We start from the raw sequence: 25877 nt of genomic DNA on the forward strand, positions 1-25877 counted from the left end.
GTATTTTTCCCTAATTTCTTTCTTGGAAATGACTGCATTGGTTTAGCTTAAAGTAAAAAAAATTATCCCAATGCAGAAACCCTGCATAGAAAATTTCAGTTCAGAAGGTTAAAGTTTGGCAAAGTGATAAGCAAATGAAAACAGGGTCTTATAATGGGACGTGTCAGGCTACCTTAACAATAATTCAGACACTCTCGACCCCAGGAAACATTGCACCTTTAGCACAGAGTCATAGGGCCAGGTTCTGTTAATTTTCGTTATGGGAGTTTAATGAATGTTTTAAAGTTACTATTAGTTTGGTGTCTGACAAGCAAAACTGAGTCACCGGCAAAAGAACTCCAAGCCCCAATTACCATTAATGTCATGTGACCTACAACATCCTGCAACCCTATCCAACCTGCCCAATAATTCCTTGGGCTTTTCATGCTCTGGTATGTAAGCAGCAGATGTTGGCACAGAGCTTGCTGTGGCCCAACATATCTAATCAGCCTTCAGATCCCAAGGAACTACACCAGATAGACAGACATGCCTGCCCACCCAATGGTATTGTGATGTGCTGAGCTGCTTTCCAGGATGCCATCCACACGTTACAAAGTCACTGTCACATGCTGCAGGAGACAGCCCCTTGAAGGCCCACGTTCAGACTTGGCGGGGGGTGGGGAGGGGGACTTGGTGGCTGCCATCACCCTGGTAAGACATGACTGTACACTGTGGCAAGCATTGTGCATGATGCTCTGAGTGTGCGCTTCAGCAGAGCTCCCTCTCTCACCACCGCTGCTCAGTGCACAAAGGCTGGTTTCTGTCTCTCTTCTCAGCACACAGACTTCAGTGGAGCTATATAGCAGCTGAACATCCACCCCTCATTCTTCTGCAGAGAGGCAGCACAAGGCCTATGGATCTCTTCAGCCCTCAAAATAGGATTTACATGAAATTTAACTGGTATCTTCAGTCTGTGACAGCCATTGCACAGGGGAGCTTCCCGCTAGGTGAATCATTTGCTACAGCCATGCAATCTACACTGGAAGGGTCCTTCATTTCTTCAAAAAGAAAACACCAAGCAATTCCCACACGAGGAAAACTGACAATTTACAGTTAAGGCTGCAGTCATGTTATCTAAGTACTAGAAAGAAAATCCACACCTTAATACACAGGGTCACAGTCACAAAGGGGAATAGTTAGATATTCAGTGGGCCAGAGAGTGAGAATGATTTCATAGCCCAGTAGCTATAGCACCCACCTGGGAAGAGGGAGACCCACATGCCAGGCCCTTATTCCAAAGAATATTTAATAGAAAGCACATTCTGTATGCCTGCCCACCCACTAAAATGTAGGCACCTCAGGGACTTTGGCAATGGACACCCCAGGGTTAGGTGGTAGCTGAGAAGGAGTTTTGTGAATGCCAGTGGTGCCTAAATGTTGGACCTACGCACCTGTAGTGGCAATTAGATGCCTAAATCCCCCTTGTGAATCTCACCCACAGATGCCCAAAACCACTCAGACACTAGAGAACACTAGGTTAAAGCATCCAGCTACATCAGACGCATCCCACAAACACTGTCATTTAGAATATAACAAAACCTTTAACTCTGACCCACGTTAGAACCAGGGGAAAAACAATGTAATAAATATGTTAAAATACATTAAAATTATGTGCATTCGCAAAATGATATCAGAAGGTGGTTTAGAGAAAAATGAACATAATCCCAAATACAAAGATCAAATATATCCTTTAGAAACACAAATATACGTTATTGTACAATTGTTTGTTGCATGTTCCTATTAGATAGAAAAGCCTAACACCATTTCAGCATCACATACTGAACACAGCTACACAGTCATACAATTTTACTTTTGTCATTTGTTAATTCTTTGTAATATTTATACAGAGTTGAGAGAACTGTTTACTTTTTTAATTGTATCTGTGGTTGTATCAGACATGCCTGCAAGGTCCTTGGGTCTCTTCACTTACCATTTCTTACAGTTTTGTCAGTGCTTGATATAGACATTTGTATATTAAAGTGTGACTCTCCAAGCAGCTCAGTTGCCAACACTGGCTGTAAATGAATGACATTTGCTGTTCGGGAATGTGATGACTCATGTCAGTCACACTGTCTAGTGGACAGTAAAATCACCCATCTGCAGAATGCCCTTGTTTTAAACAGCTTATAGCTTTGCCTGTGAATCAGGTAAAGCTCACTAGGACTCCCTGCTAATGGGATGAGAGGAGAAACCCTTTCAACAGCAGCTTGACCATCTGGTTGTGATCCACGCCAGACTGGAGAAGAGCTCAGACTAGAATACAGATTATGGGAGTTGTCTGGTTTGTAACTTGAAATACAGTCTGCTGATAGTGAGATGAACTCACCCCACGTCAAGGACAATCCTGCCTTGGGCCAGTCCTTTGTAGTGCTGAGCAGAGGCTGCTCAGGTCACTCTCATCGTTTTCCTCCGGCTCGCTGCATATGTTTGACTGGCTGCTACATTGCCAGCTGTGTCTGGGCTCTGCTGTCAGAGAGGTGGGGCCCTCATGGGCTACAGTCACAGCAGGGGCATCCTTGGGGCACATGGTGGCAGCAGCCTCTTGGCCCGCCATGCTGGATGGGTTTGCAGAGCTTTTCGGGCTGAACAGTTTTGCTAGCAGAGATTTCTGGAGGATTTTCTGCAGACTCTCGCAAGCCCTCTGCTTGGTGCCCAGCTGGGTGTAATGCAAATCCAGCTGCAGCAGCACATCAGTCTGGGGAAAGAGCAGAAGACTCAGAATAAATCAGAGATGAAAACCTAAAGCAGGCTTCACTTCAACCACCACCAAAGGACCAAAGGCTGGACTGGGTGCTCTTGGGAGCTCACTGCCCCCAAACACTGTCTGCAGCACGTAACTCTGGCCAGGAGACCCAGGTCACTGACAAACTTCACCGGGACACATTCACGACTAGCTAACTGTGTTATTGCATCTGCTTACACCAGCAGTGAATCTGGCCCATTGTCTACCTACTGGACTTCCTGGTTTCCATTGAAATGAGCTCTCTTGGCGACAGGATAAGCTGTGCTTGGGATGTACCCTTTGTCACTGGTGACATCGCAGGAGTTTGGCTAAGTGGAGCCAGGGGCTCTGTGGGAGGCTGCTCCTCTTATGGTGAGGATTGCGATTTCTTATAAAAGTGTTGCAATGTTGTTGTTTTGAATCAGTCATCTTGGCCATAGGTTTAGGCCCAGGGAAGGCACCAGGGAAGGCAGGTCTGGCATTAGGGCTCAAAATGAATTCAGTTCGGCACATTCTGGGGATTAAAAGCTGACTGACCTCAAAATGTAGTTGTTAATGGGGAACTGTCAACAAATAGGGGTGTGTAGGGAGCCAGGGTGGCTCCCCTCCGAACCAGAGGGTAAAGAGCCACCCTCTCAGCCTGAGTGGGCGGGGCCAGACCAAGCTTCCGCCAATCCCCGGAAGGGGAAGGGTGGGACAGGAAGTACAAAGGGCGGGGCCCTCTGCCCAGTGAGGAGAGCACCAGGGAGGGAGACAGACACAGGCTGCTCCCTTGCGATCCTGCTGCTGACCCAGGCGAAGCCCTGGGCAAGGAGGAGCCTGAACGGGAGGAAGGCCTGTGGCAACCAGGACTGCCAGCTGCTGAATACCCAGAGGACCTGGAGGGACCTGACCGCAGCCCGGGCCAGCGTGAGTCCGATACAGAGGGGGAGCGGGCGTGGCCCGCGGCGGAATACTCGGACGAGATGGAGGGACCGGAGCTGCCCGCGGCGGAATACCCGGATGAGATGGAGGGACCGGAGCGACCCGCCTGAGAGACCGGGTAGGAAGTAGCCCAGGGGCCGAACTGCACCGTGGGCTGGGTGTGTTTGGTCAGCGGGCGCGGATGGCCCCGCTGACCCAGCGGCGGGACTTTTGCCTCCCGCCACTGTCAGGGCCCTGGGTTGGAACGCAGTGGAGTTGGGTGGGCCTTTGTTCCCCTACCCCGGCCAACCTGCCCGAGAGGCACGCTGCTGACTCGTGCCGGCACTCCCCTGCCCGAAGGGGGCGCTACTGACTCCGGCCGGCACACCTTCCCTGCTAATTCCCCAACGCCCGGAAGGTGTGGCTGAGGCCTGCCAGTTAGACCATAGCTCTCCATCGCCCCTAGGGGCTTGGAGGACCGACCGAAACCTGTCACAAGTGGTGGAGAATGCGGGCATAGGTCCCAACCCCTGCCGAAAGGGGTTAGTGCGAGGGCGCCTCTGAAGCTCCCCTACTGGAAAGATGGAGATGGAAAGGCTTATCAAGTTCCTCGCTGAGAGCCAGCAACAGCAGCAGCACCAACTCGTGCAGCAGCTGGGGGCCCACCAGCAGCAGTTGCTTCAAACCCTGGGGGCCCAGCACCAGGAACAACAAACCCAGTGCTTCCAGCAGCTTGCAACCCTGTGGCCGGGCCAGGGTGGTGCTCAACCGGAGCGGGCAGCCACCCCGACCCCTCCCGCCCCACCAATCCGTCTGGCCAAGATGGGGCCTGAGGATGACCCGGAAGCCTACCTAGTGACCTTCGAGCGGGTTGCCTCAGTGGCTGGTTGGGCGCCTGACCAATGGGCGACACTCCTCGCCCCATATCTGACGGGGCTAGCCCAGAAGGCTTACCGTGGGCTCCAAGATGATGAGGCCCGCATTTATGCTCGAGTGAAAGCAACTATCTTGGATGCCTTCAACATTACCGCAGAAACCTTTCGGCAATGGTTTCGGGAAAAGGTCTACCCACCGGGCGCCAGACCCCAGGCGGTGGCCCAGGAACTGAAGGACGCGGGTACCCAATGGCTCCAACCTGAGCGTCGAACCGCAGCTGAGGTGACGGAACAGGTCATCCTTGAACAATTCGTGCACATCCTCCCACCCCAGGGGAGGGCTTGGGTGTTACGGCACCGGCCACAAAGTCTGAGCACGGCCGTCGTGCTTATGGAGGACTTTCTCGAGGCTGAGTCCCCGATAGGACCGGCTGCCTGCCCCCCAAACCCTGGACTCAATGCACAGAAACTTGAACGGAGGGGGCGCACCTCCCAAACCAACGCACCCCACCATACCGGACGACCAGAAGGCGGCAGGGCTGAGTTTTCCCGACAGCCCGAGTCAACACCACTCTCCGGCCCTGGACGCTTAACCTGACCACCAGGCCCCAGCCCACTCTGTGGCCCCACTGGTGCCCCCATGTGGCCGGCGCGCCCAGAGGTAGGACCTTGTTTCCGATGTGGCGAGTATGGGCATCTGCAACAGGGCTGTCCTGCAATGGACTACAACTTTGGCCTGGTGTGCGCCGGGGAGTGACGGGCCCATCTGCCCTCCGTGGCCAAACTGACAGCTCCCATGGAAGTCGCCGGGGTCCCCGTGGTGGGTCTAGTCGATTCGGGCTATGGGCTGACCCTTGTCCGCCAGGCGCTCTTCTTGGACACCAAGCGGACCGTCAGGGAAGTACGGATTCAGTGCATCCACGGAGACGTAAAATCGTACCCCACGGTGCGGGTCCCCATCACGGTGCACAGAGTAACTCAGTTAATGAATGTGGCGGCGGCATCCCTCGCCTATCCAGTGATCCTGGGCCATGACTGGCCAGACTTCGTCGAGGTGCTCCAATCCCTACCCACCAAAGAGGCGTTCAAGGGAGCCCCGCCTGAGAAGAAGACAGGACTTGACTCGAGCTCCGACCCTGGAGCTGAACCAGGCCCCGCCCCCGGGCAGGATGGCCTGGAAATGGCGGGTCCCCCTCCTGACCTGGTGGACTTTAGCCGAGATCAAAGGGAGGATCCTATACTCCGGTTTGCCTATGAGCAGCTGGCCCGGGTGGATGGTGAGGTCGTGGAGGTGCAGCGCACCACCCAATGGCCCAGGTTTGAACTCAACCACGAGCGGCTCTACCGCCTTGACCGAAACCCCCAGACCCAAGAGGTCCGGACCCAACTCATGGTCCCCCGCATCCATCGTCGGGCTGTCCTGAAGCTGGCCCATGACATCCCGGCGGCTGGCCATTTAGGGCAGGAAAAAACTGCGGCCAGGGTCCTGGCCAGGTTCTTCTGGCCCGGCGTCCACTGTGAGGTGAAGGAGTATTGTGCGTCGTGCCCGGACTGCCAACATGCAGCCCCGGCCGGGGTCGGAAGGCCCCCCTGGTCCCGTTACCAGTCGTAGGTGTGCCATTTGAGTGGGTAGCAATGGACCTGGTCGGGCCTTTCCCAAAAAGCAAGGCGGGCCATCAATACATCCTCGTCCTGATGGACTACGCCACCCGCTTCCCGGAGGCCATCCCCTTAAAAAGTATCACCGCCTGCACTATCGCTGCGGAGCGCGTGAAGATCTTTGCAAGGGTGGGCCTCCCACGGGAGATACTCACTGATCAAGGGACCAACTTCATGTCTAAGTTGTTCCGCCAGGTATGCGCCCTATTGGGGATTAAGAAATTGCAGACCTCGGTCTACCATCCCCAGACTGACGGATTGGTCGAGCGGTTTAACCGGACCCTGAAGGGAATGTTGCGGCATTTCCCCACCCAGGACCTCCACCAGTGGGACCAGCTGCTCTCTCCTTTACTACTGGCGATTCGAGAAGTCCCACAGGCGTCCACGAAGTTCTCCCTGTTCGAGCTCCTCTATAGGCGGCGACCCCGCGGGGTGTTGGACCTCTTGAGGGAGACTTGGGAACACAACCCGTCCGCCAGACAGGGTCTCTTGCAATATGTCTTACAACTGCAGGGGCGGCTGGTGTGGGCGGGCGAGCTCGCGAGGGAGAATTTAAACACCGCCCAAAGATCCCAGGAGCAGCACTACAATTGGGGCGCCCAGGCTCGATCATTCGGGCCAGGGGACCGAGTACTCCGCCTGCTCCCCTCGGAGGAATCAAAGCTTTTTGCCCGCTGGCAGGGTCCGTATGAGGTCCTCCGCCAGGTAGGGCCGGTAACCTATGAGATTCGGCAATCTGGTCACCGTAAGGAAAAGCAGATTTATCATGTAAACCTCTTAAAACCTTGGCAGGACCGGGAAGGGCTCCTAGTGGCCCCCTATCCCCCCGAACCGGAACTGGGGCCCCAACCACCCGAGGAGTCGGATAATGGTGAACCCCAGCTAGCAGAGACACTCACCGTCGAGCAGCGAGAACAGGCACTCTGCTTAGTGAGGGCATTCCCCAAGACGTTCACCACGAAACCCAGGCGGACTACGCTCACCTACCATGTGATCCAGACGGAACCCGGGGTGGTGGTCCGAGAGACAACCCAGCCATTGCTAAGGCGAATGCGGGAGGCCGTAGAGGAGGAAGTCCAGGCGATGTTGGAGCTGGGTGTTATTGAGCCTTCCCAGAGTGAGTGGCGGAGCCCCATCGTCCTCGTACTGAAGCCCGATGGGAGCCGGCGGTTTTGCATTGACTTCCGGAGGGTAAAGGCCATCTCAAAATTTGACGCCTATCCGATGCCCCGCGTCGATGAGCTCCTCGACCGGCTCGGGGAGGCCTGTTATATCACCACTTTAGATCTCACCAAAGGGTACTGGCAGATCCCCCTGGATCCCAGGTCCAAGGAGAAGACCGCGTTTGCCACCCCTTCAGGGTTATACCATTTCACCCGGATGCCTTTCGGCCTACATGGGGCCCCGGCAACCTTCCAGCGTTTGATGGACCAGGTGTTGCAACCACACACGAAATACGCGGCGGCCTACCTGGATGATGTGGTCATCTATGGCAATAACTGGGAGGAACATCTTAACCAAGTAGTGGCAGTCCTCTGGGACCTCCGCGCAGCCGGGCTTACGGCCAACTCGAAAAAATGCCGAATCAGGCGGGAGGAAACCACTTACCTGGGGTACACCTTGGGCCGGGGACAGGTCCGCCCCCTCATCGGGAAGGTCCAAGCACTCCAGGAATGTCCAGTGCCGACCACGAAGAGGCAAGTATGTCAATTTTTGGGCTTAGCTGGTTATTATCGGCGGTTTGTACCCCACTTCGCAAGCATTACGGCCCCGCTAACGGAGCTCTTGACCAAGGACAGTCCCCGCCGGGTGCATTGGTCCAACGAGTGCGAGACGGCCTTTCGAACTATCAAAGAACGGCTGTGTAGCGATCCAATACTCTTCAGCCCTGACTTTCATCGTGACTTTATTGTCCAGACAGATGCCTCAGGCGTTGGGCTTGGGGCGGTCCTCTCGCAGGAGGTGGATGGGGAGGAACACCCGATTGTTTACCTCAGTCGGAAGCTGTTCCCCAGAGAACGGAACTACTCCATCGTGGAGAAAGAGGCCCTAGCCGTTAAGTGGGCAGTCGATGCTCTCCGCTACTACTTCCTCGGGGCCCCCTTTATACTGGTTACGGACCACGCACCCCTGAAGTGGCTTAATAAGATGAAGGACAATAATGCCAGGCTGATGCGATGGTATATCGCTCTGCAGCCCTATGCCTTCACGATTCACCATCGGGCGGGACGAGACAACGCCAATGCGGATTTCCTGTCCCACCTTGGAGAAGGTGAGAACGCCAGCTCCGAAGATTGGGAGCTGGATTTGAGGGGTGGGGTATGTAGGGAGCCAGGGTGGCTCTCCTCCGAACCAGAGGGTAAAGAGCCACCCTCTCAGCCTGAGTGGGCGGGGCCAGACCAAGCTTCCGCCAATCCCTGGAAGGGGAAGGGTGGGACAGGAAGTACAAAGGGCGGGGCCCTCTGCCCAGTGAGGAGAGCACCAGGGAAGGAGACAGACACAGGTTGCTCCCTCACAGTCCTGCTGCTGACCCAGGCGAAGCCCTGGGCAAGGAGGAGCCTGACCGGGAGGAAGGCCTGTGGCAACCAGGACTGCCAGCCGCTGAATACCCAGAGGACCTGGAGGGGCCTGACTGCAGCCCGGGCCAGCGTGAGTCCGATACAGAGGGGGAGCAGGAGTGGCCCGCGGCAGAATACTCGGACGAGATGGAGGGACCGGAGCTGCCCGCGGCGGAATACCCGGATGAGATGGAGGGACCGGAGCGACCCGCCTGAAAGACTGGGTAGGAAGTAGCCCAGGGGCTGAACTGCACCGTGGGCTGGGTGTGTTTGGTCAGCGGGTGCGGATGGCCCCGCTGACCCAGCGGTGGGACTTTCGCCTCCCGCCACTGTCAGGGCCCTGGGCTGGAACGCAGTGGAGTTGGGTGGGCCTGTGTTCCCCTACCCCGGCCAACCTGCCCGAGGGGCGCGCTGCTGACTCGTGCCGGCGCTCCCCCGCCCGAGGGGCGCGCTGCTGACTCGTGCCGGCGCTCCCCCGCCCGAGGGGCGCGCTGCTGACTCGTGCCGGCGCTCCCCCGCCCGAGGGGCGCGCTGCTGACTCGTGCCGGCGCTCCCCCGCCCGAGGGGCGCGCTGCTGACTCGTGCCGGCGCTCCCCCGCCCGAGGGGCGCGCTGCTGACTCGTGCCGGCGCTCCCCCGCCCGAGGGGCGCGCTGCTGACTCGTGCCGGCGCTCCCCCGCCCGAGGGGCGCGCTGCTGACTCGTGCCGGCGCTCCCCCGCCCGAGGGGCGCGCTGCTGACTCGTGCCGGCGCTCCCCCGCCCGAGGGGCGCGCTGCTGACTCGTGCCGGCGCTCCCCCGCCCGAGGGGCGCGCTGCTGACTCGTGCCGGCGCTCCCCCGCCCGAGGGGCGCGCTGCTGACTCGTGCCGGCGCTCCCCGCCCGAGGGGCGCGCTGCTGACTCGTGCCGGCGCTCCCCGCCCGAGGGGCGCGCTGCTGACTCGTGCCGGCGCTCCCCGCCCGAGGGGCGCGCTGCTGACTCGTGCCGGCGCTCCCCGCCCGAGGGGCGCGCTGCTGACTCGTGCCGGCGCTCCCCGCCCGAGGGGCGCGCTGCTGACTCGTGCCGGCGCTCCCCGCCCGAGGGGCGCGCTGCTGACTCGTGCCGGCGCTCCCCGCCCGAGGGGCGCGCTGCTGACTCGTGCCGGCGCTCCCCGCCCGAGGGGCGCGCTGCTGACTCGTGCCGGCGCTCCCCGCCCGAGGGGCGCGCTGCTGACTCGTGCCGGCGCTCCCTGCCCGAGGGGCGCGCTGCTGACTCCGGCTGGCACACCTTCCCTGCTAATTCCCCAACTCCTGGAAGGTGTGGCTGAGGCCTGCCAGTGAGACCATAGCTCTCCATCGCCCCTAGGGGCTCGGAGGACCAACCAAAACCTGTCACAGGGTGTTTCTAGTGGGATCTGTTCTTGGCCCATTGCTATTCAATATTTTTACCAATGATCTGGAAGAAAATATAAAATCATGGCTGGTAAGTCTGCAGATGACACAAACTGGGGAAGTGATAAGTAGCAAGAACAGATCACTGACACAGAGCAATCTGGATCACTTCGTAAACTGGATGCAATGAAACAACATGCATGTAATACAGTCAAATATAAGATCATTTGTCTAGGAAGAAAGAATGTATGGCACACTTACAGAATAGGCGACTGTATCCTGGAAAACAGCGACTCTGAAGAGGACTTAGGAGTTATGACAGATAAACAATTGATAAACAAAAGTGAAATGCTGTGGCTGAGAGAGCATATAGAGTCCTTGGATGTATAACTAGATCACTGAAGAGGAGTGGGGGAATGGTAGTACATCTGTATAAGGCATTAGCAAGACCATTATTGCAATATTGTGTCCAGTTCTGGTATCCACACTTAAAACAGATGTTGACCAACTGGAAGGGTTTTCAAGCAAGGGTAAGAGGTGATTTGATCGCAGTTTATAAGGAGCTTGTGACAAAGTGCTGAGGTCTAATAGATGGGCCAGCACTCTGATCACTGTACCTGCACTTAGTTTCTCCAGCGATGGTCGATTGAGGAAATAGGGAGGAATTAACTAATGAGACGGGGAAGCAGGGTGAGTTAAGGGACTAATTGGCCCATCAGCTGACTAGCTTGATAAAAGACAAGGTTAGCAGGGAAAAAGGAGAGGACAGAGCTAGCTGTACGCAGATTGAAGGTAATCCCAAGGAAGAGAGATCTCTTTTCCTCCCAGGGCCCTGATGAACAGAGGTTGATTGTTCTAGGGTCATAGGTATTAGAATTGTGGCATTGCCCTGTATAGGTGTTGGTGGAGGGGACTTGAATAAATTACATGGAGTAGACACTAAAAGAAGAGACTGTGAGCAGTTTCTGCAGTGATCAAGGACTGGGGGGATCTACGCCCCATTACAAGTGTGGGTTTGTCTGGGATATGGATTCCCCTGCAGGGGTGACTGAAAATTTGTCAGGGGGAGTTGGTGTGAAGGCTCAGCATCCAGACACAGCAGACTCTGCCGTGGTTGGCTGAGGAGCAGAAAGAGCTGCAAAACACTATGCAGACATTCCAGCAATCCCACCGATTTGAACGTCAATCCCTGCTGGTGTGGCAAGCGAAGCAGCAGAAAAGCCTCCAGGAATTAGTCAGTTGTTACAGAAGTTAGTGAGTCCTAGTGCAGAGACTGGGAGTCATACACCGGGAGTGACTTTATGCAAAGCAGGCCCAACTGATGATCTTGACTCATTCCTGGTAACATTTGAGAGGGTAGCCACAGGCGCCAGATGGGGTAAAGAAATTTGGGCCCTCCAGGTGGCACTCTAGCTCACTGGGAAAACTCTGTGGCTTACCGGCCCTGAATAAGGAACAGGCCCAGAACTAAGATGTTATGAAGGCCACCATTTTAGACTGGGTAGAGCTGTCTGTTGAAAAATACCAGCAGAAATTTTGGGCCACTAGAGGGGTAGGATCCAGGGCATATGCACAAAAGCTGACAGCCTGGGCGGCCCACTGGCTGAAGCCAGGTATTGGATCTGTGGGGGAAATTACAGATCTGGTAGTACTGGACCAATTTCTCCTGAGCCTCCCAGAGAATACCAGAATCTGGGTGAGGCAGCACCAGCCCAGCATCCTAGAGGTCACAATTTAACTCTCCAAAGAGTTTGCAGAAACCAATTTTCCCAAAAGAGTGGTCCAGCGACTTATGGGTCTGGAGCCAAGGGGGCTGGGGGTGGGAGTGGGAACTGAAAAGCCCCAAGAAGAAAAGTGAGGAAGCAAAAGGAACTCTTTCAGGGAATCGGGAACTAGTATGCTAACAATGTGGAAGGTCAGGACATATTAAGCGGGACTGCCCCAGGATGCAATGCAGGTTCCCAGAGTTCTGTGGATGGACTGGGACTGCCGGGGGGAAGGAAAAGGAAAACGCCTATCATCCCTATAAAGATGGGAATAAGGGGGATTGTGGACACTGCCTCAGGATGCTCATTGATCTGGGGGGATTTAGTGAAGCCCCACTGGAGGCTCCCAAGGGAGAAGGGAGAGTTAACATGCATTCAAGGGGAGAAGAACATGCCCAATGGCAGAGGTATCCCTAGCGGTAAAGGGGAAATGCAGATGGAAGCAGGTGGGAGTAATGGAGAGGCTACCCCATCTGGCTATAGAGGGTACGGACTGAGCCCTTTCCCCTATAGAAAGAAAGCGAGTGGCCATGGCCCCACATGCTAGAAAAAGGAGCAAATGAGGAACGGCCTGAGTTAACAGAATCAGAACACCCTAGGCAGAACGATACAAGCCAAGGTGAAAATTGAACTGCTCCAGCAGAAAAGAGGGAGAAAAAGGAAAAGGTAGAACTAGGTTCAGGGGAGAAGAACAGCCCAAGAGTTGGACAGTCCCAGGTCACTGCATGGCAGAAAGGGTGAGGGGAGGAACCCAGGGGCCAGTTCGTGGGACTGGGAGAACCAGAGGCCTTAGAGAAGGAAGAGAAAGGGGGACAACCCGGAGACAAGAAGGAAGAAGATAAGGAGAGTGGACCTGTAGGTGTGAAGCTCTGTGGGCTAAGACTGAATTATGGGAGCAATTTTTGCAGGTGGAGGATGGAATGACCCAGAAAAGGGATCCTACAAGACCAACCTGGGGCAAATGGGAATGTATAGAGGCAAGAACCTCCTACAAGGAGGGAAAGGTGCAAAAAACCCGCAAACCCACTCTTAGGTAGAGGAGGGATGTGTGTGACAGAGTGCTGAGGTGTGACAGATGAGTCAGAACTCTGCTCGCTGCAGCCTTAGTGAGTTTCCCCAGTGACGGTCGATGGGGGGAGCTGGATAAGGAACTAATTGGCCCATCAGCTGACTAGCTTGATAAAAGGCAGGGTTAGCAGGGAAAAGGGGAGAGGACAGAGCTAGTTGTGCTCAGACTGAAGCCAAGCCCAAAGAAGGGAGATCTCTTTTCCTTCCAGGGCCTGGATAAACAGGGGCTGACGGTCATAGCATAATAGGGAATTAGAATTGTTATATTGCATTTTATAAGTGTTAATGGGGGGCACTTGAATACATTATATGGAACAAACACTAAAAACCTGAGACTGAGCAGGTTTTGTGGTGATCAAGGATAGGGGGACACACGCCCCTTTACATTCCTATGCAGAGAAGGGACATCTGATGTAGGGGGCTTTTTAATCTAGCTGATAAAGGAATAAGAAGATCCTGTGACTTGGAAATTGGGTCCTAAAAATTCAAATTAGAAATAAGGTGCAATTTTGTAACAATGAGGCGATTATCCATTGGCACCAGGTTATGGATGGATTTCATGGATTCTCCATTTCCTGGAGTTTTCACCCCAAGTCTGGAAGCTTTTGTGAGGATATGCTGTGGCTAAGCTGCAAAGTATTGGGCCCCCAGGTAGCAGGGAAGAACCAGTCCCAGCACCGCAGGGCTGACTGACTGAGGGTCTCTGGCCTATGCTAGACAGCAGGTCAGACTAGATAACCATAATGATCCCTCCTTCTGGCCTTGCAGTTTATTACTCATCCGCTCTGAATGAGCAGCCTTGTCTATCTATGGGATAGGTAAGTGTCTCTTGATGGAATTAAATTTTTTTGTAAGCCACTGGAGATGGGCCTGGTCTTTGCTTGTGGCCCGGCCGTCTGTCTGAAACCGAAAGGACTGAGGAAAACATGCTCTCTAGTCTCAGGGGCTAGAAAGGAAGTTTGAGCAAAGGGGACAGCTCTTTTGTGCCCCAACAGTGATTTGCCCTGATAGCAGCAGTGTTGGCTTCGTCATTAATCTGCCACAGGAGAGTTCAAGGCCCAGGGAGAGGCCGCAGCACCATGGCCATATCTGAGCCAGTGTTTCCCTTCACAGCCAGGAACATGGGTCAGGAATGCTTGAGGATGATGTATGTCTCCTGCAAGGATGGTCTGGGAGGCACCAGCTGCTCTCTGGGGCAGTAAAGCCAGCAGTGAAGTTTCCACAGAGGATGGCTTTTTTACCTGAATTTTCTGTAGGCCACAGAGCCGGAGCACACAGTCCAATTCCTCTTGCTCATACAGTGAGACAAGGAGTGACACCATCCGGTCAGACTGGCAGTCACTCAGCATGGCCAGTTCTTGCACCTCCTGGAGCAGACAGACAAGAATAAACAAAAAAGCATTCTCAGCACAAGCCAAAGAAGCCAGAGAGCTCTGGTTAAGGTAAATACTGCATTTTCTAATACAAATGCTACAAAAGGGAAGTGTAAGAACACAGGGACAGTTTCTGAGTATTCACTTTTGTGCTGTTCTGGTGGCACAAAGCAGCCAGAGAACTGTAGGGCTTTTGCCAGCATAAATATAGTAAAAACAAATGTACATCCCTACTTGATGTTACCTGCCCTAGCTTAAAAGGGAGTCTGTAATACGCTGGCCTGCTTATGTGGGATCATGAGGCCCTCTAGTGGCGCATTCCAGCAACTACAACAGCCCTTCCAAATTCATGGGTAATGTCTAGGCAGCCCATCAGCAAGCCTCCCAGCCCAGGTTAGCAGGGCTTGCGCTGGTGCGCTAAAAATAGCTGTGTAGACAGTGCTTTGATGTTGCAGCTTGGTCTGAAGCCCACCCCACTCCCTAGGTTTCAGAGCCTGACCTCCAGCCCAAGTCACAACTTCAAAGCGCTGTCTGAAGAGCTATTTTTAGAGAACTAGTGTGAGCCCCGCTAACCCGAGTCTGTCGACCTGGGCTGGGAAGCTCACTGACATGGGCTGGGTAAAGTAGAGGTACCCTAAAAGACTTGGCCAGATCCTTAGGTGTTCTGGCTAGTGCTCGCTGGCTGCAAGAGCTGCCAAATGGCTCGGGAGCCTCCTCTGAGCCAAGTGTGAACTGCTGTGGCATACAGCTGGTGTTCGGGCTTGTTCCCCACAAAAGCCCCCTGCAGTCAGCGTACGAGGACAGGACTGACGCTGCACTGACCCCAAGCTAGCTGTTCAATGCCATCTGGCCATTGCAGGCAGGTGTAATGCAGTACAGCCCTCAGAATGGAGCACTGTTTGTAAGAAGTGACACTAGCAGCAAGACAGACCAGTGGGCATGTCACACCAACTTTCACATCTGCTCTGATCTCCCATCCGTGCATGTGGGGAGGTTTGGAGTCTTGGCACAAGCTTGGTGCACTGGTGCTGAAGCTCCTGAGTTCAGTCCCTGCTGCCAACAGGCATGTCTGTACATGAAGGGCTAGTGACAGCAGGAGGGTTTGCTGCATGAACAGCAGCAATCAGTGACCTAGCTCCTGTTATCGCGATTCAGGCTTCATTTTGGAGCAACTGGATAAATGCAAATACCTTGGAGATTGGAGTATTTTTGTACAAACCAACCTGACCTGAAGATGCGTCTGTTTCCAAGTACTTGGTGCATCAGAGAGATGCAGATGGGAGGGAGCTCGGAAAAGAGCAACAATGGTTGAGGCAAAGAGTTAGGAGGAAACATTAAAGGGCAGCATTCTTGCTGCTGAGGGTAGAACATATCATTGTAAAGGGGTGGAGTTCCACACCCAGTCCAACCCCCTGGTCAGTTACTTCAAACCATCTGAAATTGTTCCTCGGGGCTGCACTGTTCTGTGTTGGTCTCAGGTGGAAGGTGACTAGGCTACGTCTTCTCTACTGAATTAGCTCGAGTTAACTCTTTGAGTTAGCTTTGCTCAAGTGAGAGCAGCCACACTGTGACCCAGCACTGGAGCTGCACAGAGAGCCTGGATTAGCAACACAGTATTTATATGACAAGCATAGAGTAGCTGCGTCTGCACTGCATTAGTAGCTCCACCATCAGCAGCACCCAAGCTCCAATCCCCAACCCCTGATGGGCTAGCTCACGCGAGTGTAAAGCGCCATTAAACTCAAGCTAGAGATTTGTCTATGTGCATGGGAGTTTGGTTGGGGTAACAGCAGAGTTATACCTGGTGCTAACTCTGCTGTGAAGACAGGCTGTTCGTCTGGAACAGAACAAAAGGAATATTCCACCCCATGTGTTCTCCTTGGATCACAGCCCATTTGAACTTCACAGCCACTACTTCCACCTCCCTCCCTCACACTGAATCCCCATCCTTAAGCTGCTCTTGCCCAGGTCTCTAATGATCAGTTTCTGATCAAATCTCAAGACCTCTGCGCCACCTTCACCTCAACTTCGCTGTTGCTTTTGACATGTTATCATAGAATCATAGAATATCAGGGTTGGAAGGGACCTCAGGAGGTCATCTAGTCCAACCCCCTGCTCAAAGCAGGACCAATCCCCAACTAGATCACCCCAGCCAGGGCTTTGTCAAGCCTGACCTTAAAAATATCTAAGGAAGGAGATTCCACCACTTCCCTAGGTAATGCATTCCAGTGTTTCACCACCCTCCTAGTGAAAAAGTTTTTCCTAATATCCAACCTAAACCTCCCCCACTGCAACTTGAGACCATTACTCCTTGTTCTGTCATCAGCTACCACTGAGAACAGTCTAGATCCATCCTCTTTGGAACCCCCTTTCAGGTAGTTGAAAGCAGCTACCAAAACCCCCCTCATTCTTTTCTTCCGCAGACTAAACAATCCCAGTTCCCTCAGCCTCTTCTCATAAGTCATGTGTTCCAGTCCCCTAATCATTTTTGTTGCCCTCCACTGGACTCTTTCCAATTTTTCCACAATTTTTCATCTTCTCTTCTCTTCCCGTTTGTAATCCTGTCTTCTCCTGGCTCACTGCCCTCCTCCCTCCCCACCAGCATTTCCTTCAGTGTCTCTCCAGGCAGCTCCTCCCCTGCCATTCCCTTGCTGCCTGCAGCATTCATTCTCCTCCCTTGTGGCATGCATTACCCAGTCTGTAATGTTTGGCTTTGCAATCTCATGAACACCCTTAGCAGACAGCCTCGCTGTACATCATAAATCTTCCAGCTGTTAAAAATGGTGATACTCTATCCCCAAGACATAAACAATCACAACCTTGACCCCCATACTTACATGATGCACCTCTTCTCCCTATCCTCTGTCTGCCTGTCTGTCGCCTCTCGTGGGGAAGGCTTGTCCCTCATTTTGTGTTTGTAAAGTGCCCAACAGATGGCCCAGTGGGTAGGATCCCAGTCTAGGACTAAAGACACCATCATTCAATCCCCTGTTCTCCTACAGACTTCCTGCGTGCCCGTGGGCAAGCCACTTAGTCTCTCTGTACATTGGGGAAAGCAGCACTGCCTTAACCCACTGCAAGGATAACTGCTTTAAAGATTATGATGTGCTTTGAGAGCGACTGATGAAAAGGGCTAAGTATTATTATACTGTGGGCACTGCTAGAATCTATATAACCAGATTCCAGAATTTGTCTGCGAGTCACTCTGAAGCCGCAAATGGCTGAGTCAGTGCGGAGTGATGGAAACGATTACAGGCATGGTTGTGTTGACTAATGTATGCTGGCTACCATATTAATATATTAATAACATGTATCATCCACACCATATACATATAAGTATACATTAAGCACAAACATTGTAACAGTGAGATAGCCTAAACTGGCCAATACTATAATCCTGTTCACTTATGCTAAGTATCCCATAACACCTTGCATTAGCTGAAGTAAGCTTTGGCTTAAGTAGACAGGAAAACTGTCAGTATCAGGACATATCATTGTTCCCTCATTTCAACAGAAAGTGAGTTACCCTATTTATAACCAAACCTATTTATCCTGCTACACAAGTGCAAGAAGCAGGAGGGCAGATGCCCTGCCCCGCATGGATGAACTTGCTGGGTCATGCACAACACCGCATTCAACCATCCTTATGCCATCACCCTTTGTCCTGGGATCAGTGGACAGGGACCTGGTGTCACTCATTCAATCGCTGCTGCCTCACAACCCCTTTGCCACCCAGACCTGCCAGAGCGATGCGATGTGATGCGGACCACAGGTTAGTTCAGAGTTGCGATTGCAGAATGGAATTCTATACTGCGGACAACGCATTTCTGTTCCGGACTGCCAGCCTAGATGCAAGGGTCTCAAAGTACGTTATGAGTCCCAGCTCGCCAGCCATTTTGGCCAAACTAAAACCAGGAACTTGGTTTTGTGAAATTTCTGGTGGCCGCGTATACACACATATATCAGGAAATACACTGACTCCTGCTGTGATCGGTGTTCCCGGGCCAAGAACCCTTGTGTTCTCCTTCAGTCCATATACACCCTCTCTCAGCCCTGATCTACTGTGTCCCTGGATTTTATAGCAGAACTACCCCACTCCCAGGGATGTACAATTGGGTTGGTTGCTGTTGATTACTTGCCCAAGGTGGCCCATTTGATCCTCTCTTGTGCAGTTCTCGCTGCCCTGGAAAACACCCACCTCTTTCTTGAACACATCTTTTGGCTCCACAGACTATTGACTGGCATTGTGGCAGACCAAGTCCCACAGTTTGTCTCCCACGTCTGATGAGAGCTCTACAATCCCTTGGGGGTAGAAAGCCCTGAACTGCCCTACTCTCCTGGCTGATGTAATAGCTATTACAAATGCTACCTTTGTTGAAATGTGTAACAGAGAGCAAGTTGCTAGACGCTCAAAATGGGGGATCCATCGGCTTTGATAAAACTGAATTCAGACGTCAGTGTGGAATAGGACTCCGTACCTGCAGAAACACCCTGTCCAACCCCCTCAAAAACCTTATGACCAACGGGCTGGAAAAAAGGGAGCGGTTATCCACCGGAAGGTGAAATGTCAATATAGCTGCTAGCTGTGTCCTAATTAAGCTAATCGCTAATCCTTGATGTTTCAGATACAAAATATAGTCCTTCACATGCTGAACAGAAGCAAGGATGGGGAAGACCCCGCCCCCCACTTCAGCCTCCATCAGATGGAAAATCTTTTCCATTCAGCCAGGACGGGTCGACCTTGTTGATGGCTTTCTACTATTCAGCACTACCTCCTGCATCTCTCTTGAGTAGGACTCCTCTGCTGATGTTAGCCATGAAGCCTCCAGGCCAACAGGTGGAGAGCTTCGAGGCTGGGGTAGAGGAGACAGCTATGATTCTGCAAAACTAGGTCTGTGGGAAGTGGGAGCAATAGCGGGAGACTGATAGGTCCAAAAGCTGAGAAAAACAGTGTTGATGGGTAGAGTTGCCAGGCGTCCGGTTTTCAATTGGAATGCCCGGCCAAAAAGGGACCCTGGCAGCTCCAGTCAGCACAGCCGACCAGGCCATTAGAAGTCCAGTTGGTGGTGCTGCGGGTCTAAGGCAGACTAGTCCCTTCCTGTCCTGGCACCACGCTGCGCCCTGGAAGCTGCCAGCAAGTCCGGCTCCTGGGGGGAGGAGGGGTGGGGCTCCATGTGCTGTCCCCATGCCAAGCACCCGCTCCACACTCCTATTGGCTGAGAACAGTTGCAAATGAGAGCTGGGGGGCTGGTGCCTGCAGGCAAGAGCAGCGCACTGAGCCTCCTGGCACCCCCGCCTAGGAGCCAGATCCGCTGGCCACTTCCGGGGTACAGCTCAGTGCCAGGATTGGCAGGGAGTGTGCCTTAGCCATGCAGCACCGCTGACTGGGAGCCGCCTGAGCTAAGCCCTCACCTCAACCCCGATCCCCACCCCCTTCCCCAGCCCTGAGCTCCCCCAAACCCAGAGCCCCCTCCTGCACCCCAAACTCTTCATCCCTGGGCCCACACCAGAGCCTGCACCCACAGCTGGAGCCCCCACACCCCTTGCACCTCAACCCCCTGCCCCAGCCCAGAGCCCCTTCCCAAACCCTGAACCCCTCATGCCTGACCCCATCCCAGAGTCTGCACCACCAGCCCAGAGCCCATACCCCCTCCCAGAGCCCACTCCCCTGCCTCAGCCTGCAGCCTTCTCCCACATTCCGAATCCCTCGGCCCCATTCCCCAGCCTGGAGCTCCCTCCTGCACCCCAAGCCCCTCATCCCCAGCCTCACCCCCAGCCGGAGCCCTCATCCCCTCCCACACCCTGAACCCCTCATTTCTGGCCCCACCCCAGAGCCTGGACCCCCAGTTAGAGCCCTTACCCCCTCCCGCACCCCAACCCCCTGTCCCAGCCCAGTGAAAGTGAATGAAGGTGGGAGAGAACAAGCCACTGAGGGATGGGGAATGTAGTCAGTGGGGGCGGGTTCCTGGGGAAGGGGTGGGGCTAGAGTGTTCCATTTTGTGCGATTAGAAAGTTGGCAACCCTACTGACGGACCAAGCTGGGTTGATCAGTATAAGATTGGCTTTGTCCTGCTTGACCTGGCACAGAACTTTGAAAAGAAGAGGAATGGGGGAAAAGGATCCATCAACAAACCCAGCTGTGTCCTGCTCCGGAACAGAGCTAGTGACATTTTGGTTGTCCCTTGTTACAAGCAAATCCACTTGGGGAGTTCCCGAGAGCTGGAAAATGGACCTTACTATATCTGGGCAAAGGGACCCCCGTAGAGATTGATAAACAACTTGCTTAGGTGCTTTGCCGGCATATTCTGAGCCCTCGCAGAGACAGACAGTTCTATTATTCTAGATACGCATCTTTATTTGGCAAATCATTGAACAAAACCTCCAAACTGCTGAGAAAAATTTCTTTTATATATTCCCCATCTGTAAATGGCTTTCAGTTTTTTGCAATGCACTGTGCAATCTTGTAACTTCCTTCTGGGGCTTGATTTTTACTTACACTTAAGCATTTAGACACACTGCTTTGCTTCTCATATCCTGCTACTGCCTTTTTGATCAATTCAGTCTTGTCTGCTTCGTCAAGAAAGGTTTTCTCGTGGTTCATTGGAAAATGTTGTCAAATAGCTGATGTGCGACAAACAACACTTTCACAACAGAAAGCACAAACAGCGTGGTCCTTTTGAATAAATTCAAATGTGTCTGTCCAAGGAAGCTGAAATAAACGGACATTTAACTTTGCTTTCTTAGGAGCTGACATTTTGTCAAATGTACCCCTCAACTTACAGTGGGAAAAAAAATGGCGACAGACAGCACGCACGTCAAATGCAATGAGCTCTTTCCATGTGACGTGATAGTGATGTAAGCAATAAATCAGGACTTAAAAATATCCCAGTACAGTGGCTCTGGAACAATTTTTAAGGTGGGGGTGCTGAGCTGTGCCCCCTCTTGCCCCTGTCTGCACCTCTCACTGCCCCAGGACACTCTGCAGTACCGAGGAATGAAGAGATGTTGATGCAAGTCCATCGGGAGCCGGTCTCAACAGGCCCCGTTGGGCTCTGGAGTCAATGAACTCCCCTAGTTAGAGGTGTGCTGTGGGGAGTGCTTCCTCTTAGAACACCTTCCCAAGTCCTTAGCAGAGTCAACCTCTTTGAATCCCTCAATGACCCTGGTATTGAATCCAATTTCCGATGCCTCTTCTTCGGTACTGGAGATGCTGATCTGCCCCTCACTACCAGTAGCACCAGAGGTGTGCTACTGACCGAAGCCGAGGTGCTCAAAGCCCAGAGTAGAGGTCTCAAATGTAGGCTGCAGCACCTACTCCAAGAGCAGATATTTTAATCTGGCTGCTCTTTTTTTTTTTCCAACTGGGCCTACAGCCCTTGCAAAATGCCCTTGCATTTAAGGGAGCTGGGGTGTGGCTCACTATTCAGGATGGCCTTGCCACAAGAGTGTCAGGGCTTGAAACCCCGAGAGCGTGGCTTACATCTGGTACTGGGGCGGGTCCCCAACACTGGGTGCTGGAACCCACACAAACAACAAAAACAATTTTTTGTTTACTAAGAAACTAACTGACTGACTTAACTACTCATACGATACACAGGTGCTATAAACAGATAACAGGAAAGATTTGCAGAAGCAAGGCCAGGAAGCTCCAACAACCATCAGTGGTGACAGGAAGGAACTGAGGAGGGTCCGGAGTTGCTCAGCCCTTTGTGCCTACACGATGTGTGTGAGGCAGCAGACGGCACTCAAGCTGTCCCAACAAGTCCTGCTAAAGGTAAAAACTCTCTGACAACTGTGCACGGGAGCACAGAAAGCCCTACTGTGGAATGGACATGTGCGATCACTTGAAGAAGAATGTGATTTCCCCTGCTTGAATGTGACCCCGAAGTAAATCAAGAGACATTGGAAACACATTTACATAAAAGGTAAACAAAGCCTTGGCATGGCACATCGCCTCTGCATTTAGAACGTTTGTTCTGTAGCTTGGACTGATGGAACCCTGAACAGCCTCAGGGGGATGCCCTGAATCACCAGTCCTGATTGCTGCCAGGAGCCGAGGGCCATCCCTCCCAGTAGGTGTGAAATGGGCCCATGGTGGTGCCGGTTGTGCCTGCTGTTGCCTAGCGCCTCCCGTAAGAGGAGCACACTCCTGGGAAATGCTCCCCACCCAGCACTTCAGCCCCTGCTCATGCACTGCCACTCAGCCCACACAAGCTCTTCCCTCTGGGAAGGGCATTGCACTGAGCTGTCTCCAGCAGCATCTGACATCCCTCCAGTGTCTCTGTCTCCAGGATACAGCAAGCCAGCCTGTGGTGCTCTGTCCCCATGCTGGAGCATGTAGGGTCCAGCATGGCTGATTCCTGCTGGCTACAGGATCCCAGGCAGGACTCTCTTCCTCACTGAGTGAGCATCCTTGGGCAGAGCAAAGACCTCCAGATCCCCCACTTTATGATGGTCAGAAATGCAGTTCCCCAGAGAGCTGCCAGACAAACACCCTAGAAACAGAGTGATATGCCCATTCTACAGCTCATCCCCAACCCGCCTTTCAACATTCACTGCCCTTGCCTGGCCCCTGAACACACCTACCCCAACAGCACTACCCCAGGCTTCCACCCACCCACCCAAACATTCCCAGCTCCCCTCCCCACCATCCCAAATGTACATCCCACCTTCTCTACACACTGAGCCCCTCAGCCTCTCCTGGACATATACCCCCTCCCAAACCTTACCCACACAGCACACACCCCACTCACACTATACACACACCACCCACACTACACAACCCCCACCTGCACACTGTCCCTCCTTCCTGCCCAACCACTGGCATTACTATTTCTGCTGCCTTTTCAATCCTGCTGAGAAAAGGGGCTGAAGGGAAGTTCAGGACACTAGCCTGAGGTCCCCAGCCAAAGGCATGATGGAGCTCACCGCAGGTCTGCAGAGCAGGAGTCGGATGTCGGTGACGTGCGGAGGAGGAGCCTGCAGCTTTGCACTCACGTGCATTACGTTAGAGAAAACCACCTGGAAGCGTAGTTCCACTTGGATGCCACATGGAAAAGTCAGTGTCTCCTTCAGCAACTCTGTAAGTGAAATCAGAGGAAGAGTCATGGCAGAGGCCAGAATGCACAGCACACCAAGCGCTCTCTGTCTCATTGCTGTGCCCTGTCAGCAGATGGGAATGATTCATAGATTCTACTGGACCACTGTGATCACCTAGGCTGACCGCCGTAACACCAGCCAGAGAACTGCCCCACAATAATTCCTAGAGCAGACCTAACATCCTCCCTTGACTGAAAAATTGTCAGCGATGGAAAATCCACCATGACCCTTGGTAAATTGTTCCAGTGGTTAATTACTCTCACTGTTAAAAATGTATGTAGTATTTCCGGTTTGAATTTCTCCAGCTTCAACTTCCAGCCATTGGCTTGTGTTAGACCTTTCTCTGCTGGATTGAAGAGACCATCATTAACTATTTGTTCCCCAAGTAGGTACTGTTTTAGGGTAAATTCGTAGGCCTCATTACCACTTGTGAGTTCAACTGTAAGAAGTGAGCATAAGTTCATAAGATGTCACACTAACCTGGAACAGCCAATGTTGATGGGAAAAGGCATGAAAGGGAGACAAAAAGACTGAGCTAGTCCAAACAAAAAGGCCTTCTGATATAACTCAAGGATTGTGTTAAGATCATTTTTGGTTTACCAAACGTGATTTTAACATAGTCCTTGAGTGTGAAACCAGAAATTAGTGAACCAAAGTTGGTGCTTCAGAAACAAGGCCTAATTAGTGGACAAAATAATGAGGGGATGAGCTATTCTGCCCATCGCTCCCTTTTGGGGTCCTTGAAGAAAAGAGACTTTGGGAGAAAAATTGGCTACTGGGATGAGATTCACAATTATGACTGCCACCCCCACCATCTCCTGGGACCCCAGGCCTTCATCATCCTGATCCTGAGAGATGTCCTGACTGGACAGGGCCAGAGAAAAGGACCCAGATGACCTCACCACATCCACCAGCTCCAGCTGATTCCCAACCATCACCTGGGATGAAACAGGATTGGACCTTAATAATAAAGAGAGCTGCAGCCCATCTCAACTAACTTCTTCTCTGTTCTCCAAAAGGACAGTTATTACCAGCTTTGATACCATCTTAGAGACTGTCAGACACAGGGATTCTTCCTTCTAAAAACTCTCTCCAGCTAACAAGAAAGGGAACAAGGTATGCTGTTAAAATGAAAGCCTTATTTAATACTTTATATTGTAAAGGCTTTAACTGTGTTCCCCTCTTTTCTTTATCTTTAATAAAAGGTTAAAAGGATTTTTAATGGCGTGTTTGCCATGGGACTAAGTAGGCTGAAGTCTCTGTAGACCAAACCCCAACCCTTAACACTGTTTAATACTGGACAGTGGCTAGGTTATGTTAATGCCTTTACATCTAAATGAATGCAACAGTGCTTATAGACTCTTATCAAGTCACCCCTTAAGTATCTCTTTTTTAAGTTAAATAGATTGAGCTCCTTCCATCTATCGATATAAGACATGTTTTCTAACCCTTCTTGAACTGTGAACACCAGAACTGGATGCAGTATTCCAGCAGCGGTTACTCCAGCGCCAAATACAGAGGTAAAATAACCTCTTTACTCCTACTTGAAATTCCCCTGTTTATGCATCCAAGGATTGCATTAGCCCTTTTGGTCACTATGTTGCCCCAGCTGATTATCCCACCACGACCCTCAAATCTTTTTCAGAATCCCTACTTCCCAGGATAGAATCCCCCATCCTGTAAGTATGGCCTACATTCTTTGTTCCTAGATATATGTGTGACAGAATATACCTAGGTGTTCACACCCTACATGTTATTGCCATAATTTTTGTACAAGATATGCCTTATAAGGTATCATCTGAAAACTCATAATTTACTGGTCAGTATGGTCCTGATAAAATTTGTGTGGCAACATTGTACGTAAAGTTATAACATTTCCCTGTATGATGTTATTAACACATGTTCCAAACCCCACAGCCGTGCTCAAACAGAGATTGGCAAACAGTCTGTCCTAAACAAAGGAATGTGTGATCGCTTAATTTACCTTAAGCAGTAAACAGAGTCATCAAGACGAAGGAAAACAAAGGATGCTCACTGATGAGAAAAGGGGAACATCCTTCCACATAGACTTTCTGCCTTCTAGTGCCCAGCTGGAAATGTTTTTCAAGAGAGGGACTGAAACTTTAAAAAGAAGGGACAAATACCCCAAGGCACCCACTCTCTGTCTGCCTGCCCATCACATTCACTGCAACTGAAGCAACAAAGGAAGCAGTCATTGGACTCTGGGGGATGGGTACTGGTCAGTAAGACTGCTGAAAGAAAGCACATGGTGAGAAATTTTGCTTGAATCTGATATAGTTTAAGTTAGGTATTAGTAAACATTTTATGTTTATTTTCCTTGTTACCATTTCTGATTTTTATGCCTCATGACTTGTACTCACTTAAAATCTCTCTCTTTGTAGTTAACAAACTTGTTTTACTGTTTTATCTAATTCAGTGTGTTTAAAC

At 52.2% G+C, this 25877-nt stretch overlaps 1 protein-coding gene across 2 annotated transcripts in view; it reads right to left on the reverse strand.

Annotated features, from left to right (window-relative positions):
- Positions 1-1175: 1175 nt before the first annotated feature.
- The window catches only part of LOC144271576 (mucosa-associated lymphoid tissue lymphoma translocation protein 1-like), a 68717-nt gene continuing 44015 nt past the window's right edge, over positions 1176-25877 (reverse strand). For both annotated transcript variants that reach the window (XM_077828985.1, XM_077828984.1), the window contains exons 13-15: positions 23259-23410; positions 14199-14324; positions 1176-2734 (exon numbers count right to left, since the gene is read on the reverse strand). In XM_077828985.1, coding sequence (XP_077685111.1) covers positions 2372-2734; positions 14199-14324; positions 23259-23410 — 641 coding nt within the window. In that variant the 3' untranslated portion in view covers positions 1176-2371. The remainder of the gene's footprint in view (positions 2735-14198; positions 14325-23258; positions 23411-25877) is intronic.

The sequence above is a fragment of the Eretmochelys imbricata genome, chromosome 10 (genome assembly GCF_965152235.1).
Source record: "Eretmochelys imbricata isolate rEreImb1 chromosome 10, rEreImb1.hap1, whole genome shotgun sequence".
Classification (NCBI taxonomy): domain Eukaryota; kingdom Metazoa; phylum Chordata; order Testudines; family Cheloniidae; genus Eretmochelys; species Eretmochelys imbricata.